The sequence below is a fragment of the Perna viridis genome, chromosome 4 (genome assembly GCF_037379345.1).
Source record: "Perna viridis isolate PV_CMFRI_1.1 ecotype Kerala chromosome 4, ASM3737934v1, whole genome shotgun sequence".
Lineage (NCBI taxonomy): Eukaryota > Metazoa > Mollusca > Bivalvia > Mytilida > Mytilidae > Perna > Perna viridis.
This window is the reverse complement of record NC_142448.1, coordinates 22,725,333-22,746,371: the sequence shown is the minus strand read 5'-3', so window position 1 is coordinate 22,746,371 and position 21,039 is coordinate 22,725,333. Positions and strand designations below refer to the sequence as shown.

General features: G+C 32.2%; 2 protein-coding genes across 2 annotated transcripts; one reads left to right on the top strand and one right to left on the bottom strand.

Moving 5' to 3' along the window:
• Window positions 1–110: 110 nt before the first annotated feature.
• Window positions 111–10,604, top strand: LOC148619356 (tyrosine--tRNA ligase, mitochondrial-like). Its single transcript, XM_088579167.1, has 13 exons — window positions 111–217; window positions 304–431; window positions 2,017–2,164; window positions 2,596–2,774; window positions 3,930–4,031; window positions 4,388–4,502; window positions 5,864–5,942; window positions 6,563–6,672; window positions 7,527–7,625; window positions 8,767–8,833; window positions 9,119–9,307; window positions 9,699–9,824; window positions 10,481–10,604. The coding sequence occupies exons 1-13, from the start codon at window positions 215–217 to the stop codon at window positions 10,522–10,524; spliced, it is 1,389 nt and encodes a 462-aa protein (XP_088435293.1). The 5' UTR covers window positions 111–214; the 3' UTR covers window positions 10,525–10,604.
• Window positions 10,605–12,359: 1,755 nt separating this feature from the next.
• LOC148619355 (uncharacterized) lies at window positions 12,360–20,695 on the bottom strand. Its single transcript, XM_088579166.1, has 3 exons — window positions 20,364–20,695; window positions 14,660–16,070; window positions 12,360–12,925 (listed from the first exon to the last, which is right to left on the bottom strand). The coding sequence occupies exons 1-3, from the start codon at window positions 20,481–20,483 to the stop codon at window positions 12,621–12,623; spliced, it is 1,836 nt and encodes a 611-aa protein (XP_088435292.1). The 5' UTR covers window positions 20,484–20,695; the 3' UTR covers window positions 12,360–12,620.
• Between the last annotated feature and the right edge of the window lie 344 nt (window positions 20,696–21,039).

Here is a 21,039-nt window from a genome sequence, read left to right as displayed (position 1 = left end):
ACCATTGCAAAATATAGAGAAGGTTTTTTTTCTTTTAAATTATCAGCTGTATCATAAATATTTTACTTACCTATTTGACGCAAACGAAAATCTATAATTTTTGAAAGACACATTGTACATGTAGGTGGGATCCCGACATTGGGTCGACTTTTACTGTAGCTGTCATGTCAGCCCCCATGAAGAGTAATTTTTAGACTGACTGTTGGACATAATTATGGTATGCTCAGTAATCTATCGTATTTAGTCGTGTATTATCTTTAGAAACGTTGTTTTCCCTATTTTTAATTACTGCTATATTTTCAGATGTCTAGAATCAAAGTTACTGAACAAATTGTTCAAAGATGTTTTAAAAGATTCTATGGTAATCCACCGAGAGATGTGCTATCATTGCATGAAAGGGGAGTTTTCCAGAATGTTTTTCCAGAGGTTTAGTAAGTTGATTAAGATAAAGATGAATATTTCAGGGATCCCCTAATGGTATCTGGTTCCGTCCCCCAGTCCTAGTAGCGTGTTTGCCCAGAATGTTTCGCCCTTTGACAGTTGCAATCGGTTCCCCTGATGTTTAGGAGAGTTCGCCAATCTCATTAGTGATGTTATATTCACTAATTTGCATATCATTAAGTGTCAAATTGGTTGGCAAATGAATAAACAATTGAAAAGTTCATGATTAGAATCCCAATTTTCAAACTTTATGACTTTGTTACTTTATATCCAGTTTTGGTTCTGTGAAATGTTTCATATAGATAAAATAATTCATATTTTGTATGTGGATTTATAAATCTTTTACTTGAAAAATAAACTTGTAATGATATTTATTTTGGCAACCTCTATTTTCATATAAAGTTATAATTAAAATCTCATGCACATGAAGTCTAATTACCGAATATTTACTTAAAAATTAAAATGGATAAAAAGAATTTTATTTGCAATTTTGGGAAACCAAAAGAATTTTTCAGTTATCTTAAAAAATGAAAAAGTTATGTTGATTTAAAGTTGATGCCCCGTGCCACTCAATGAATTTTTTGCTGACCAAAAACAAATCACAGGTAAGTGATGACATCACCAAGAACTCTCCTATATTTTAAGAAAAAGTTTTTCTATTACTTGGTAAAACTGAAGAAAAGGAAATTAAGTTTTTAACACAATGTTGAAAATAATAAGACTGTTTCGAAGGAACATTGGATGTTGCATAATTTGCGGGTGCAAGGAGGCAGTTGTATCAAGTCCTTGGTGATAGTGAATTATAAATCATTCATAAACTTTAAATAATAAAAATCAATAAACGAACAAATCATGAAGTCATTTTATTATACAACCGCATAAAAAGTTCTGTTCATGTAAAGGTATGGTATTGTTGTCATCTTAGCCATAGACACTTGGTATTCCGTGTAGTAACTTGAACATTAGTTGGTTGATCTTTATTGAATTTCATAACAAAGTTCCAAATCACAAAAGGAAGGTTGGTAAAAGTAAAAACATGAACAGGTACTAGTGGGCACTGATCCAGATTCATCCCTTACTATCTACCATTTCAAGTAATCTAAAGCCTACATTGCACATTTACATGTAGGTACACTGTTTAAGAAATCTTTTTCAGCTGTTAATGATCTATTTGTGTTCGGTCATAGTTGACCTGATTGCAAAGATTCATTATCTCACCACTTGTTTGCTATTACTTTACAATGAATAAAATATACACATCACAGGCACTTGCTTCAATCAAAGGCCTGTTACTATTTAATATGAATTTATTAATAGTAAGAGGCCATTAATAGAAACAAGTGACTGTGATATACAAACAAAAACTTAAAAAGATTAAATGAACATACACAACTCTGGTAGATTACAACACTACCACTAAATAGTTTTAAACAATCATGATTTGATCTGCCAGTTACACATATTTGAGCTTATGTGTCTATTAGTGTGTATTGTGCTATATATTTTTCAGTACATCTGATTTGATACGCCAGTTATCCAAGTCTATTAGTGTGTATTGTGCTATATATTTTTCAGTACATCTGATTTGATACGCCAGTTATCCAAGTCCATTAGTGTGTATTGTGGATTTGATCCAACAGCTGATAGTCTACACATTGGTAATTTGTTGGCTATAATTGGACTGATCCACTGTCAGAGGGGAGGTCATCAACCTCTATGTGTTGTAAGTTTTATCCGTCCTTAATTTATCTAGTATTTTTCCCAGTTTTATTTTAAATACTGTTGTTACCATTAATGAAAGGTTTTATGAGTGCAAGTCAAATTATGCAAAAATATTTAATTTCAACATCATAACAAATGAGGCTTGTTTGTTATGATTTTGAAATTAAATAACTTGAGTTAATATTGTGCAATATTAAACTTTTGACATTCATTATTAAACCTATAAATATCTACTCCAAGGAGTAGATAAAACAACCAAACTTAGAGAAACTCTTTATTATAACGGGTGGTATAAAGTGTTTTTGATGTTTTTTGTTAAAATAAGCCTTAAAACAAAAAAAAATGCTGAAATAATTAACATTAAAAGTTTTGAAAAAAGATGATTGATTAAGTTATTGATTTTCTGTTTATTGCAATAAAAAATTTTTTTAGGTTGGCGGAGCCACAGCTTTAATAGGAGATCCCAGTGGCAAAACCAAGGAAAGACAACCAATGTCACCATTTGATATAGAAAACAATACAATTGCTCTTACTGATCAACTAAATAAAATTTTTGCCAATCACGAAGAGTATATATGGAAACATCAACATAGAACACTCAAACCTGTTAAGTAAGTCTTAAAAATAAGTATTAATTAAATGTATGGGAAATTTATTGTCAAAGAACATCCGTACAAAAATTGTTTTGAACAAGCTTGATTCAAGTTTACAAAATTGATCATTAATGTATGGATATTGATAGGCTAAGCATTTTTCCTTACAGTTTGCAAATGTTGATAAAAATTCATATATTTTCAACAAGCAAATAGTATAAGATGTAATGTAAAAACATTTTCTTCACATAATTAGAACAAAATGCATAGAGAGATAATTTTCAGATATACATGTACATGCTTGCCAAAGTTTTATGAAAAAACGTCTAAATAAGGCGTTTTTACCTGTGTCACCAAAAGCAGGTTTAGTAACCACTCAAATTTGTCCATACCACTGTAACACTTTGAAGATACTTGTACCTACATTTTGTAATCTGCACCTCAAAAATTATGAAACAGTATTATTGAAACTTGGCATTATGTTTCTATACATATTGAAAATGTGCACCTCGTATTAAAGACGAATTTGATAAATCATTTCCTACTGTTTTAGTTTGTTGGACATAGCCATTTTTTGTCACTTTATGTTGTTTTACTTAATGTATTCTGCAACTTGAAAAGTATCGAACCAATATTATTAATTTTACAATACATATTTTCAGTACATGCTATCTTAAGTATGTACTTTAGGTAATTTGTAATCCACACTTCTTTTTTTTTACTCACTTTCATAGTTTATATGCATATATTGCAGAAATTTATTTGCTGAGAAAAATATGATGGCAAGACATATCCATACATGTTATCTGTCTTTTTTTTGTAAAGGAAATTTAAATAGAAAGTTTTAACAACATTTAGACTCAGTTAATTCTGAATATATAAAGGTGATTTGTGTGTTTTTTTAAACAATATTTTAAAGGTACACGCACGTGCACCCAACAACCTGCATTAAAAAAAAATCACCAACTGATAGTATTAGTTATGGTCTACCTGAAGAGTTCAAAGTGTTCTGCTATACAGCTAGGTTTTTTATCTGTTTGCTTCTCAAACAGCAGCATTCGAAAGTTCCATTTTAATTTGAATAATTAGTTTTTGAGATACATGTACACCTGTATAAACTTCATTCACATATTATAAACATTGTAATTTAGTGATGAATTTTCTTCTTTATAGGGTCTTAAACAATGCAGAATGGTACAGGAATGAAAGTGTACTTGATTTTCTGTCAAGGGTTGGTCGATCTTTTAGAATGGCAGAAATGCTCAGTAGAGAAAGGTATTGTTGATATTCCCAACTTAATCTCTACCTCTGACACTGTAACCTAATTTTTATATTGTAAACATTCTGTAAACAATAAATTGTCTATTAATTTTATTGCACAAAAAGGTTTTTTGTCATTTTTCTTGCATTTGAAAAAAATTTGATTGGAATGTACACCTTCAAATGCATATCACTACATTATCAATATGTAAAAAAATAATGGGTTGAAAATGATTGCATGGTAAACAAGATAATAAATAATGTGATGAACAACCCACATGAAATACATATACTATACGTAGTTGACATTAATCATAAAACTCCATTGATTCTCCTTTGAGTAACATAATATGACTACTTTGCTATTTCAGTGTGAAGTCTAGAATAGCTAGTGAAGAGGGAATGAATTTTACAGAGTTTACATACCAAATATTCCAGTCTTACGACTGGCTACAACTCTATAAAAAATATAATTGTATACTTCAGGTAATATTAGCAAGTAGTATGGATATATCAAACTTTCTATGACATTGTTTCTTCATTGTCTTTGTAAGTACAGGATCCTCCATTATTGAATGATACATTGCCAGGGTAGGAAACTCACTCAAATTCTAACCAGTCCTGATTACAATTTTTCAATATATTTACTATATGGCTATATATTTTTTTCCCCTTTGACACGTCACGAGGAGACATGGAAATGTGGGATGTCCATCTGCGTTTTCTGCACTTTTTGTTGTTATGGTTTTACCAAATAAGTTTTTTTGGTATGTGGCCTTATTATGAAGAGTTACAGATTAAGATCGACTTTGGTTACGGATGAATGACTTTTATGGAAGTTATGGCCCTTGGAATTTCAGTGAATTTACGGTTTTTTGCACTTTTTTTTGTAATGCTTTTACCAATTAATTTTATATTTTGTATGTAGTCTATGAGAAGTTACAGATTAAGTTCGACTTTGGTTACGGTTGAATGATTTTTACGGAACTTACGGCCCTTGGACATGGAAAATTTCAGTTAATTTACAGTTTTCCACACATTTATTTGCAATGCTTTTACCAGTTGAATTTATATTTATTATGTAGTCTAACTATGAAAAGTTGCAGGTTAAGTTCGACTTTGGTTGTGGTTGATTGATTTTTATGGAAGTTATGGCCTTGGACTCAGAAAATTTCAGTGAATTTTAAGTTTTCCTTTTTTTTTCGCGGGGGACATTGAAACGTTGTTCTTTTATTTTGTTATAATTAGCCAGTCCTGCCAAAAAAATAGCCAGTCAAGGGCTGGCAGGCAGGCAGGCTACTATTTCTAACTCTGAGTCATTGCCTAGTTCTTTTTTCAATATTAAGTGTGAATTTTATTTTTACTCAAATCTGTGATGGAAAAACTTGTAAAGCACCAATGTCAGAATGACAATACAGAGACATCCAAACCCAAGTACATGGCCAAATTGTGAAAACATACACAATGTTCTGAAAGACACATATCTGATCTTCTATGTCACAAGAAGAAACCCACATTACACAGCCAAATGTGCCTTACATGAATATCATATGGTTTGCAACATGTGATTATCATATAAATCAGGCATGACATGATATTCATACGTTTTAGTTTACTTATGATTATCACAGCATAGTTATCATATGATACTCATATGTTTTCAAGCAAAAGTTAACACACGAGAATCATGTGATAATAATATGACTATCATACATAAATTATGATTCTCATATGATTATCAAATTATTTTCATATGATTACCATATGATTATCATATGAATCAAGCACCATATGATTATCATATGTGGCACATTTGCCTGTGAACAATACAAGAAGTTGTTTTACAGATTGGTGGTAATGACCAACTAGGTAATATGGTGAGTGGCTATGAGTTCATACAAAGGTGTACAGGCAATAAAGTATTTGGTGAGTTCTTCAACTAATACCAAAATGTAGTACCATACTGCGTCAGTGAGCATGTATAAATGATGTTTGAATATGATAGGAACTTATTGTGATGACATAAGTCATGATTTATGGTTTGAGTTGAAGCCATACTCAATGGTTAGGAATGGCTTTTAATTTTCTTTGAAACTTTACAACTAACACGGCCAAACAAACCTATACATTGTATCATAATTTCTAACAAAGCAAGAACTGAAAATGAAGGGCAATAGATGTTTTGTCAGACAAACAATCCATCCCAAATATTTTATTTATAGTTAATTTCAGGCAATAAACGAATGTGCTATCAATTTATTGAAACCAACCATTCATATTTATTTTATGAGGAAGGGTCTTCAACAATAATATTTACGTCATTCAGGTGTAAGTTGTCAATTTCGTTTAGTCATTTTCTTTGAATTACATCAAGTTGAAACTTACTTGTATGATTTCAATATAGATCTATGTAGGCTGCAGAGCTATTTGAATAACTAAGTAGCCCTCATCTTATTGCATTGAATTCAGTACCAGTCTTTCTCAATTTTCTGGAACAAGATTATAGGAGTGTTCTTCCCCGGTATCAATATTATGTTCATTAATAGGTTTGACAGTTCCTTTGGTAACATCAACAACAGGTGATAAGTTAGGAAAGACAGCTGGTAATGCTTTATGGTTGGATCCTGAGAAAACATTTCCATTTGATTTATATCAGGTATGTATTTTTTTTCAATGGCTTGATTTTGTATGTGACACCTTTACTGGTTGATAAGGTACTTTGTGTTTATTTTCTTATTGACTATTGTTTTTTTTAAATTCAAATAGTGCTCCCAATACATATTCAACATCTTCACATTTGTTATATAATGGATTATGCATCTTACAAAATTATTTCATTATTTGTATTTAACACAAAATTTTAAATTTATAACAAACGTATCAATGTGTTGATCATCAATGTTTACCTAATTAATACCAATTACCTATCTCTCTTGCCCAAACAAACTAGAAAAACTGAGGGCAAAGTTCACTTGGTGGAACCACTGCCCCCTTCCCAGAAATCTTGTAAGTTACCTCATGAATCATTCAAACAAAATACAAGGCATCATGTAAAAGTTTCATTAAGGCAGTGGGACAATTGGAAGCACTTGCATAGGGAAATATCTAATTACAGGTGGTTGCTGATGCAGCCATTATGGTGGCATTTTTGACAAACATTTTGGGAATCACCTTTTTCCAAATTCCCAGACTGTTACTGCTTTGATAGTTGTAAATTGTGAGCAATTTTTTCCTTTGTAGTAAACTTGAAAAGAAATTTAAGATATTTGAAATACAATTGTAAGAAAATGTCACTTCTTTGAACCATTGCAATTTACCAGCTATTTTCCTTCACAAACAGAGAAAATGGGCATCATTTCTCTAGTGTCATTTAATATCATAATTACTATTACCTGTAGTATACAGTACTAGTTGAAAGATGAATAATCCAGTTTGTACTTTCAGTTCTTGTTTTACCTTAAAACCACAAGATTAATAAACATTTCCATACTTGATCAATTTCTATTTCAGTATTTTATAAATCTGCAAGATTCTGATGTGGAGAAATATCTAAGACTGTTTACGTTCATAAATGATGCTGATATTAGACATATAATGAGAAAACACAAGGTAGTAGTTTGAATGAGAAAGTCAATACAATGTAAACATGTACTAATAATCACAATTTTGTTTTTAGTAGTAGGTTAACTTCAGCTAATAGACTTCTTGAGTAGACAGGAATTCCAGTTTTGTCTACTGAAATGAACTTCAGACATCTGTGATAGCCCAGAGGGCTGATATCCATATCAACTTAAGAAATATCCAAAATGATTGCTGTCACAGGATTCATGTTTAATATATCAATTTATTGAAACCTATTTATAACAGAATATAGCGTGATGTTTTCCATATCACATTCATGTTCCATAGTGTTGCTACGATTTATGAAAAATTAACCTACTTAGCATCACATAAATACTGCACAAGTCAAATTTAAATGAAACACACTAGATCTACTAGTTCATTAACAGCAACCAATGTGTAAATTGTTTAATGATATCACAAAACAGCTCCCTAAAATTTGAATTGCATAAATCTGATGACATTGTAATCAAATATCAAAATGTTAATCTTGTCAAATGGCCCTGATGCTGTAACCATCTGTAGGCAGTTTTTAGTTGTTGGTGATTTAACTAATTCTTACTTAGACTTAAAAGTTCTCTTGTAGCTTGTTGCTACCATGTTTATTTTCAACTTGCAGGATATTACTTGTTTTTCATCAGAGAATTTGAAAAATCCAGTAATTCTTATTTGTCAACAAGTTTTAAAATATCCCATCCTTTGTTTTTACTATTATGCTTTATATGGTTTATATGGCCAATAATCTTCAAAACTGTATGAAGTATGAGATTAAGGAGGTATACATAGGTAAAGGGACATAACTCTTAAAATCAGTGATATGTTTGTATTATATTCAATTTCACAAAAGCATATCAATCTTTCATTTGAAACAGAATGAAATCAGTCCAAATTACTTTGATGCTTACATGAGATTGATGAAAAATGCTGAATACAAACGTTCCAATGACTTGTAAGAGTTATGTCCTTTACCCTAGGTCTACCTCCATCGTCTGAATATTGCTGAAATATTGCTGCTCGGACGTTAAACCCCAACAAACAAACAAACAAACAAGGTCTACCTCCTTAAGTGAACTGAATACTTATAAATACACTTACACTATGTATGCTAAAGACAAATTTTTTATTGTAGGATAATGAACACCAAAGACTTCCTCATAAGAAGTTGGCAGAACAAGTAACCCTGTTGGTCCACGGAGGTATTAATATTCACATTTAGATGACATCTCTCACTGGTCCACTGCAATAATATCATTAACTTTTTATTGGTGTTTTCTTTCTTCTGGTACCTTAAGTATCAGGATGATTCATGTTAAACAGATAGTTTAAATATCTATCTAGTTTAATAAAAGTTTTATAATTTTGATGCAAATAAGAAGTAATTACATTATTGTAAAGACCTTTCTTATACAGACATCCATATAGATATAGGCCTACTTAAATATCTAAATTTTGTTGATTCCATTTGCCTTTCTTGTATTTAGAATCTGGCTTGGCAGAGGCTAAAAGATGGACTGAAGCTTTCTTTGACAAGACAGGGAGTGCTTTGAGTACACTATCTAAAACAGAAATGAAATCATTATTCAAGAATGTTCCTTGTACTAAGATGATTCCAGATGCTGGCATCACATTATTGGAAGCATGTATGAAGTGTAAATGCTTCTCCAGAGAAGGTTCGTTGTATTCTTACATTCATTTAATAGTGCCCACAAAGATCAGATCATGTCGTATAGTATCAAATCTAGTATTGAATGTTATTTTCTCATAATTTGTCAACTTCTTCAAACTGTATCCATTCAAAACATTTCATTTGACTGCATTGCTTGCTTTGATCATAAACTTTCATCCACTTTTCCCCTAACTTAGGATATAATATTAATGCTTGGAATACTCAAATGTTAAAAAAAAAATGTAAAAACCAAAATTACTTGTAATTATGCATTATTTTTTTAACCGAAATTAGAACTGTTAGTTCATATTATTGTTCTTTTCATTTATATCTTAGAAAATTTCTTTGCATGATATGATCTTTGTATAGTCTTCTTGTGTTAATGTATGTTGTAGTTGATGCAGAAAGAGTGATATCCAATGGAGGTGTATATGTTAATTTTAGTCGTGTTTCACACCCTGAAACAGTTTTGTTACCAGGAACACATATTTTATCGAATAATGTTACATTATTGAGAATAGGTATGTATATATATATTCAAATGTATCACATTGTCTGTTTTACACATTCCAGATTTTAAATAGAAATACTGTGAGCAAGTCCCGCACTTCAAATGAAGTTAATCATTTAAAGTATAAACCTTAATTTCTGTTATTTTCTTTTGGAGTTCTCTGAAAATTATCATATTCCATCATGATGCTCAACCTTCCTACAAATCAATGGTTTAGGAGGAATTGCGCCTATGAAGTTTAAACAATTGGATTATCTCCCTTAGGAGTCCTTTAATAATAATCATATTCCTTCATGCATATCCACATTTTCTTTGAAACTGAATAAAAATCCCTTGAGCAGTTTAGGAGAAGATGCACTTCTAGTTTTTAAAACGTAAAACCTTTAAGTTGGATTATCTCCCTTTTAAGTCATCCAACAGTATTTCTGCTGATTGTGAATTGATTTTAAAGCCCACCATGATCACTCTTTTTGTGATAGATGGACATAGTGTTCATGAATCACTGTTTCATAAGAATTTTACATCTCTTTCCACTATTATAACTGCAGGTCAGAGCACTTTTCTGACATCACTTTTCTTTATTCTAATAATTTATAGTCCTGTATCTAGTTCTGTATCTTTTAACATAATACATGTATCATTATTTTTTTTTTATTTATTTTGTAGGAAAGAAGAATCATTACATCATTGAGTGGTTATTTCCCAGTTAACAGAACTACTTTGATATTCTAAATGAAAAGTTGTACATTGACAGACTTTCTTCTTTGCAAAATCTTATTTTAGAACAGTATCAATCTTGGTTTCAATTATTGCCTTTCTGAATTTTCCTAGTATTCTCTATCACTTTGATCTGAAACATGAAAAGAAAACAAATGTCCTGTGCACATGCAAAAATGACTATAGGTAATTTTTTGCAAGTGGTACTGAGGAAGAGTAGTAAAGGACAATGTTCTGGTATCTATGATATCAGGTCATGTTAATGATTTTCCCTGCATAAGAATCCTCAGTGTATGCCTCTATAGCAAGCAGGGAAAGAATTTTTTTTCAAGCTCTAACTAAACATCTCAACATGTATATTAAGTCCCTGGTGAGACTATGGTTACATTGCTTCTCCAGTTTGATGAGCTCCACGAATGTCTCCATTAGGGTAGAAGTGGTATGATGACTTCTTGCTAGAATTATTGCCCTTAAATGGTAAATTATTGATAGAAAGATATTTTCTTTGATGAAATCATCCTTTTGTTAAGGCATACAAAAGTCTACATTAGGTTGAATATGAATGATGACCCCTCTTTTCCCTTATAATTGTAATGTTATCTACAGGAATATCAGTTTACATAGCATCACCTCAAATCAAAGTAGCATTACATTACCATGATGCCAGAAGCTCTAGGGAAAACACTGAAATTATTCAATGATATCAAACTATAAAGCTCTTGTGGATTGATTTAGGGCTAGATATAGGACTAGAAATGGTGCAAAACAAGCATTTTTTTCCTTTTTTCCAAACTATTGTATAAATCTCTTTGAAATTGTACTACAATATACGAGGTCCAATACCACAAATAGACTTTTTTTTAAATTGATGGAGGGGGTTATTACCAAAACTGTTAAGGAATAAGGGATTTCAATAAAACTTAAAACTACATCAATTGAGTAGAGATCCCTGTGAAATTGTAGCAAAAGTTTATCTAACAACAAAATCAATAATCTAACTACAATGAAATTATCTCCCCCGAAGGGAGCGTAAATGGCTGTATAATCAACTGGATCCTACATACTCCAGCAATGCCGGAGGTTGTCTGGCAAGCTATTATCTGAGTTGGTGCCATCCTAACGTTGAGGTATGGAGGAACGGAATTCCAACCTCTTACATTGTAGGAGTATGTCCTACATATTCATGGGCAGAACAATGCATCAATATCCGGTTTGTGCATGTATAATGGCAGCTTTATTATCGTATAGTTGGTAAATGCGATTGAGGTCCACACCAGCCTAAGAAACATAAACCAACTTCGAAGATTAAATACGAATCAAATCAAAGCTTTTCCTAAGATAGAGATAGCCAACTCGTGGCGAAAATGACCTAATCAGCTTATCAATACAAGACATTTCGGACAATGACAACCCACAGTTCCTTACAGAAGTTGGACATTTCCGCCCATACACATTTCATGTGACAATAGGAGAATGCATTAGGACAACAAAAATAAATCATATATCACGACACATTTTACCACATTGGAAGTTAATCATAACAGGGCTGGCAGAAATTATGAAAGGATTTAGGTGTTTGGATTCATATGTTTTTTCGGGAACGTTTCACCTTCCTCATATTAATTATTGTCATTGATAGCATATTCAGGAATGTAGAAACTAAGTATTTTTTAACAAAAGATTTTTAGATATCCTCTACTTGCAATATTCGGACTAAAAACGTATTTTTTACATATATAACATTTTTTTTAATCCAAGGCCTCACCCTCAGTAATAGTTTTGGCGCTTAACTACATTATAGGCCACATGTAGATTCTTAAAACTGAAGCAAAATTGAATAACTATTTATTAAAAACGTAACTAAAATGTGGAAAGACTTAAGGCTGCACAGCACTATCACATACATTGTCCAGCAATACTATTATACTCTGTACATCCTTAATATATTATTTATTGACGTCTTTACGAAATTTCAATACAGTTTAAAATCACGAAATATTCGCAAGAAAACATTTGGTCTTATGTGCAAACGAACTTAGAACATATAATTTCAAGTTTTGTACCATATTTGCGTTTCTACTAAACTTTCTTAAATTCCTTTTATTTCGAAATCTGTATTCTCTATTCTATGAACGATGTCGTGTCGCCTCATCCTTTTCAGGGCATCTAACAAGTCAGCTTGTTTGGCCCTTGTATGGTGTCGTCGCCATCTTTTCAATGCATTGGAGGCCTTGTTTTCTAGGGGACCACGGGCGCCTTCAATGTTTATGTCACTTATGTCCTTTTCTATCGTTTGTGAGCCTCGTTTCGGATGGAATGGCAACTGTCTGTATAACACCATCCAATCGTTGTCGATGTATTCGCTGACGATATCACATGTCTTTGACAGTTTGTCTGAAACAGATAAAAAAAAATGGTTCAAAGTCTGAAAATGAATATAGTTCTTTTAAAATGCACTATAGGCTTGATTTTTTTTTAAACTTGAGTTGAGTCTTATCCTTCGACACGGTCAAATGTAAATCATAGGGAAGGGTTACTCCGTACGACCGTTTGACTTGAACTGAGTTTACTAAATGTAATACAAGTAATATATATGTTTAAAACTCGAAATTTCGCATACACATTATGAGAGTCTACGAACGTATCAAGCTGTGCCTGCGGAATATTATTTCACATCGCATGCCATATCCACCAACTCAGATCGATACGGGCCTCTGTTTGATACAAACATCAGTTTTATCACTTATCAACAACTGAACATGTTTCAATTGCACATATTTAATGTTCGCTTGTTAGCTGTCTGCGTTGACTTGACTACCTCATGAATCATGTATCACATAAGCAGAAAACCCCTTCATTTCACTGAATATATGATGATTATACATTTAAGTGTCTCGGACTTGATTAATCTAATGTTAGATACATATCCCGTATTAGTGGCTTGGAAAAACGGGTTAAAGGACTTGTATATATTGGGTAAGATTGGGTACAGTTGGGATGCTAGCTAGGCCTGTTCCGCTACTTCAAGCATTCAGCATTCAGTGCGGTTAATAAAAAAAATATCAGATTTGCCGGGTTTAGGTATGATAAAGCAGATGAACACCATTACGAAACATCAGGTTATAATGATTATACGGGTTAAAGTGTTAGTATGTCTTCAACATACATGTATTACAAACACAAACTAGTTTTCATTCATTCTTTAATATATTAACACAAAACAACCACTCCGCACATGAAACATTTCATTCCCTTGTACTTACATTTCTCTTCTTCAAACAATAGGATAGTTGATTAATTTTGTACAATAACATAAAATTATTTGTTTCTGGACCAAGGACACCATTATAAGATGTGTTCGACTATGTTAATCATTTATACAAATGGTGTAAAGTAAATACAATATATATTTGAACTCGATTAAGAAACACGGAGGTTACTCTCTAATCAGTGTTCATCTAAAGTTGCAAAAAATAAACAAGAAACCAATCAATTAAACTTGCATGCTAAGTCATTGGAAGGCAAGCAAGAAATGACGTCATTAATCGTCCCATCGCCTACCCATCAAATTATTACATCTCGAATTATTGTTTTCCTGAATCTATGAAATTATTTAAACTTTTGTGTTGATATCTAAAATCAGATTTCATAGTTAACCTGTCAATTGTTAAAACTTGTCATAATTGAGCCTCGTTTTCCAGCTGTCATTCTGCTATGTCATTTGTCGAGATTGTTTGTTTGTAGAAAATATGATATAAACAACTATTTACAAGACATCAGATAAGTGACAAAATCGTACCAACGCCTAACTTATATATAATTTAAGTGATATGTTGATGTTTGTTGAACTCTATCTTCACAGTCGAACAGAATTTAGCGATTAAAAAACGAAGCCACTCTAAATTGTAAAGCTAGGTATATATGTTATATAACAATATTTACTTTAACTAAGTTAGCTCGTGATTTTATTCATTTTTTTAAAAGAAGTAATAATTGAGACATGTTTGAAGTAGTTTCATTCAAAGACCTAACTTTTTATTTAATAGTCTCTCTCCAATGGTACAAGAAGCTCTATATTGTATGACATAAATACGTTTTGTGAAGTGCGTTGGATAATGCTTTACCAACCTCTTCCTTTCTTCTCCCCAATCGGCAGACTGAAAAAAATCTTTTCTGTGACATCATTGCTGGTTTTGAATCGATGAATTCGCCTTGCCAATTCAAGGGATCTTTCTACTTGGTCAAATTCCTCCTCTCTTTTCTCGCGGTCATTTTTTATACCTTCTAATTCCTTTTTCATTTCTTTGATTTCCCTCCCCATTTTCTTAACCAAATGCTGTTTTTGTAGCATCCATTCTAGTTTGTATTGAACAGCCGCTAGCTGCCTTTTTAGCGCAGGCATTTTTTCTTTAGCATAATGAATTTCGTCGGTAAGCATTTCGTATGTTTCTATGTAAGTCTCCGATGAATATTCGTGCTCCCTTTTCTTTAACTCTTTTTTCCTGTATTCTTTGAATTCCAGTTCGTTCTGTAAATCTATTGTAAGATTTTTTAGATGGTCTACTTCATCCCTCACGGACTCTTCTTTGTCTTTCCAGGTACCAACCTCACCTAGCACTTTATCGTATTCTATTTCTGATTGGCTTAGTTTGTAAGTCAGAGTATGATATTTAGTTTTAGCATCTCTAAGCAGTCGAACCTTCTCCTCTCTTTGTCGCTCTAGATCATCAATATCATTGCGGAGGAATACGGGATAGTTCTGGTCTGCTTGTATCCAGTTATTGGCTACCGACATCACCGCCCGGATGTTGGTGCAGCCATCAGCGAACAACAGTAATGCTGGTACATTTTCACATTCATTTTTTTGACAAAAAGCCAAGACCGGCGGTGCAAACTGAGAGTGATGTACCATAATTTCTTGATAGTTTTTCTGTAGCTTTTTAATATTGCTGATACTTTTGTTTATAGTGTCTATCCATATTTGAATTTGTTGTTGGTAGTGAGCGGCTGTTTCTAAGTAATAGTCAGTGTCAGGTTCATAGAAACTTACACAGTATTTTTCTAATAAAGATTTAATGTGCACACAGCTTTCTATTAGTTCAACAAATTTACTGGGCATATAAGACTGGATTTTTCCATAAAGCTCCTTTATCAATGTAATGTTATTAAGATCGCCTTTGTATTTGTCCGAGTCGGAGCCATCTTTGATCGCCTTTTCTAACGATGCTTTTGATGAAAAATCGCTTATATTGAGCATTCGTAGTACTCCTTTTAACCTCATGACATGTCTTTCCACCTCGTGTTGAAGGCTACGTCCTACTCCATAGTAACTCCGTTCCAAACGTGTCAGCTTTTTTGACAGACCTTTAATTTCCGTCGCTATTGAGTGTCTGAGTTTCGATAAACTTCGAGGAGGATTCGATTCCATTTGTGCAATTCCTTTTGGTTTCTGGCAAATTTTTGCCATGTCATCAAGTGGCATAAGGAATGCACTTTTGGCAGCTAATGTTGGCATACGACAATCGAGTATCGGACGAAGCTAAAAAGACAAAAAGAATATAAGTAAACTTAAAACAGGTCGCAAAAAAATACGCTAGAAAAAGAATAGATGCAATGACTTACTCAAGCTGGAAGTTAAAGGTTGTGAAAAATCTAATGAAAAGTTAGCAATGAATAAGTTGGAAATTCTAGTGATAAAGTGTCAGAAGAAAATATTTAAGGCTGGATAAACAGGCTAAAGTTTAATACCGGGTTGATAGGAACTTTTGCGAATTTCGACTTTTAATCTGATTATTTAAGATATCTTTTAGAAAAATAGTACAACATTGTAGAAGAAGTAAGAGCGATAGCTAAAGTCAGATTTGTATAAAATTCACAATTTATCACACAGAAAATAAACAAAGTTAGACTTAGAACCATAGCTTAAGTCATTAATCATTCAGAAATTTGATAACGCCAAAATTATCTCTACATTAAGAATACATGTGGTCAATAAAGGCTGAATTTAAGCCCCATACCTGTTGAAATTTAAACCAATTAAATCATTTTACAAATCAGTAAACTTATTGATATATCTAACATAAAATGTTAAATCTACAAAGATTTAGGCATGATGTGTTTTTTTTTCCGCTAACTGAGCTTTTATACCATTCGTTTGCGTCCAGTGGAGACATAAGACTTATTAAAGAAATCAATATTTCAGGGTTCTATAAAGTTTGTAAGCCGAAGATATGTATGGGTAACTATGGTTACAAATTCTTTGGATGGTTCTACTGATTCACGATTCTTTCGACAAAAGAGAGATTTAAAGCCATTAAAATTTCGAGGTTAGAATTTTCAACACTTGTTTATTTTTTTTTCTTTCGTTGGACTAAACAAAACTTTAATAAGAAGTTGAAACGCCAAAAGTGCTCAACCGGATTAGTCTCGTGAGAATAGAAATGATAACGAAATAATCAAGTCGTTAAAACCTGTTACTAGTAATATCTCGATAATTAATTGGAAGGAGTGAGTAACCAAAATATGATCACGAGTGCCGAAGAACGCCCAGATTTAACGAGTGTGCGGAACTAGTCCCTCGCACGAGTTAAATCTTACAGCGTTCTTGGCTTGAGTGGTCATATTTTGGTTATTCACGATAACCAATTGATTATCCTATTTATTATATAGATTTCCTCGATTATGCGTTGCTATTTTCAACATAAATTTCAAGTTTTGTGTACGTCGGATTGATTTCAAAGTTGTGACGTTTTTGGCGGGAGAAAGTCCGAGAGGGACATTTACCGAATTTGTTTCACAGTGTGAATTATCGAAATTCATTTCACTGGGAACATTCGATAAAACACTGCTTTCTATATAATAAATCGTTATAACGAGAATACTTAGACGCTACGTCAAAAACTGCCACCAACTTTAAAAGAAAAACAAACACCGAAAAAACTATTTCGGGTCTATCTACCTAGTTTAACCATTGGCTTTAAAGGTCAACGTATATTTCTAAAGAAATAGAAATAGAAAAAAAAACAATAAAACATTCTTAAAAAAGATTCATTATATCGTTACCTCACCATTGTCCCATGTCTAGGGAACCACACTTTGAACAAACCAAGAAAACATTATACAAAAATTAAGAACACGCAAAGAAGAAAACAAAAAATAAATGAGAAAAATACCCCCAAAAAATGAAATCGCCTACAGTAAATAAAATGTGAGATTTAGTGTGAAAGTGAACACTGTAAAAATCCACATTTGAAGTATATTTATCGTTTGGTACAGCAATATATATTTTATATATGTATCATACCGAATATTGCGATCGGGAACCAGTCTATACCGTGTGAAACGTCTTTATATTATTCAGGATGAAACTAATTGGTTTTCGTACATAAGTCAAACACACTTAATTCGCCAAAATGTTACATGAGCTTTTGTATACGAAAGGGTAATCAAGGGAACCAAGAATCTAACGTAAATCAAAGAACGTAATCCATAGAAAAATGCTTCCAATATTGAAAAAAAAAAAATTAAACTACATAAAAAGGGTTGCTCGGATTATTTTGAACGAGCAAAATATTATGACACCATCTGCTGTACTTTTGAACAGGTTAAAATGAATGCCATTGCCAGATTATTTTGTTCATAGAAAGGCAATTCTTGTTTTTAAATCAATAAATCAAATGGTTCCAGATTATTTAAATGTATTTAAATATGTTCACCAAGTTAGTTCATCAACAAGACAAAGTACCCAAAATTAATTACATGTTCCAAAATCAAAAACAGAGTATTATGAACGATCTATGTAACTATGTAACTAAATATGTTATCCTGTTTAAATTAAGGAGATTATTATTATTATTATTATTATTATTATTATTTATCCAGGGACCAAGACCAGACATAGAAAACAGACACACACAACAAAGAACATAAAATAACCAAAATAATACATACAAAATAATAACAGTAATCGAGCAACTCTGACTCAACTCAAAAACTGGGAGCATAGACCAGATGTACCGGTAGGGTAAGCGTCCTCTGATTTTCTAGAAACTCGCCGTCCAGGGTGGACGAAAGAGGAAAGGAAAACTATGACACGTTGAATATATCGGTTCTCGTGGTGCAGATGGATACACCGTATTCTTATTAACGATGCATTCTTTGACAAACAAATATGATAATGATCCAGTCAGTTTAGTGGCCACCTTTTGTTTTGAATCAATCGAAATGCCCCTGCCTGAATTTTATATATGTATATTTGTATATTTTCCGATTATAATTGTACCTATCGTAAGCTCTCGTGGAAGAGGAATTCAGTAGCCATTCTTAATGTAAATGTTTATACAATATAGAAAACGTCACTTAATTCCCAACGAAAGGTAAATATTTAAAACAAACAAAGTCAGTTTAATTCAACGAAGTTCTATAGCAACGAGTGTGCCAGTTTGGCAATAGGACAATTATATGATAACTGTGGTATCCATACTTAGAATTACCAAAAAATCTTTTCTAGGGTTTAATGGTATTTTCAATCTACTCAAGCCATAATGCGTATATTTACAATGAAAGATCAAAGGGTTTACTTTTATGTATTTAGTCCGAACTTACTCATTATATTTCACGTATTTTTAGAAATATGCTCTTAATGAAACGCACCATCGACTTCAACTCTTAATGACATTTTGACGTTTCTAATATTTCAGTGAAGCCACTATAAGTTCAATGGTTTGTATGGGACATGACAGTGAGAAGAAATGCACATTTGTTAAAGTTATTGAACAGGTTCCATCTATACTTTAGAATCAATGTCATGTCGTGGTCTCCGATATATCTGAACTATTCGTTACTCTATCAGAAGCCAATCAAAAAACACCAGCACACCCCTAGTTGCTGTCTCATAAATACGATTTGTTCTTGCGGTAAGGATGTTTGTCTGAACAGCGTTTTTTATTAAAGTAAAAAAAGCGCACGTTTGACATTGATTCAACCAACAGTATCGTTTACTGTGTTGTTAGGTTTGTAACGATTTTTTGATGTTTTAATTCTGAACTGCAGTTAAAGATAATGTGTTGCTATGAATGACACCGGAAGTCAATACTTATAATCAAAGAACTTCGAAATCAGCTGTTTGTTTCTCAATCATTAAACAGAACAGTGGCCATTTACTCAAATTAGTGTGGAAATATCGGTAAAAATTTGAAATAAATATTAGGAGAAAACTAACCCAGCTATTCAAAGTTATTGGCTATAACTTATTTTTTGTAAACTTGAGAACGGATAAGTAAAACATTATTTTGCAGATAAAACATATTAAGATATAAATTTGATCAAAATGTATATTTTATGTTTGATGGTACATTAAAGTCTTAAATTTATGAGGATGTGTCGACTCCTGCAAAGAAATACAATAAAACGAAAAGTAAAGGATTAGGGAAAACGTGCTACTTATGAAAAGTTATCAATGAAGATATTCAACCGAAGCCATTTTTCAGCGAAGTCGAGAGAATTTTAAAATAAACTACTTACATTCACTTGATTTTTTTTCCACTTTTCGCCAACAAAATTACACTATATTTCCTACTGTATTCCGAAATTTCTTTTTGTAACACATTAAACATATTTTAATTAGCAAAGAAATTCCTCAAAAATTAAGTAATTACTGACTTTATTTTACGTAATTTGATCTAACATAACTTGCAATATTCTGGCATTACCTGAAAACTATTGCCAGACAATGATAAATCAGAGATCTTTTTGCCAGTTACGATACAGTTTAAAAATTTAGTTTAATCGAAATATTGATACAGTTTCATATATGAAAAATTGAGGGACTTACTTTTAAGGTACCCATCCTGGCTGTTGACTTGGCCACCATTAAACTTTGTACCGGTCTAGCCAAAGATAAGTTAGGTGCCGAAGTGGCCACCAACATGTGATGTGTTGATTTGTGAACCATTATAACTTCATCAATCTCGTGTTAATTAGAACATCAACTATTCTCCGTGAATAGGATTTTATCCAATACATCAACAAGCCTTTTGTCAACCGCACAATATCTCAACGGTAACTAACATATCATCACCCAACAATCTTTTTATACCACAATCAATGACTGGTGGAACTTTAACAGTCGTGTTCAACTGTCTTTAAGTCAAGATTGATCTAGCCATATAAAAGTGTGCTGGGGGCGTTTTTAACCAAAACATTTAAAGAAAATTAAATATTGACACCCCGCGAATTACTTAATTTATTATACGGACGTTATAGGAAGGATTGAGTGATAAAATAAACCCTACATTTGTGAACATTTACACTTGGTTAGGTAATGTATGGAACCTATTACGGATTCACGCTAAATTAGTTTTACATATCTTGGGAATCGTCACTTCTAAATTAATTCTTTCTCAAAAGAAAGGTTTTAACGCTTTTTTATATAGATACAGCAACTGCAGTGTAGCTAGAACTAATATTAGAATAAAAACAACAACAGCAAACATAATCATAAACAAAAA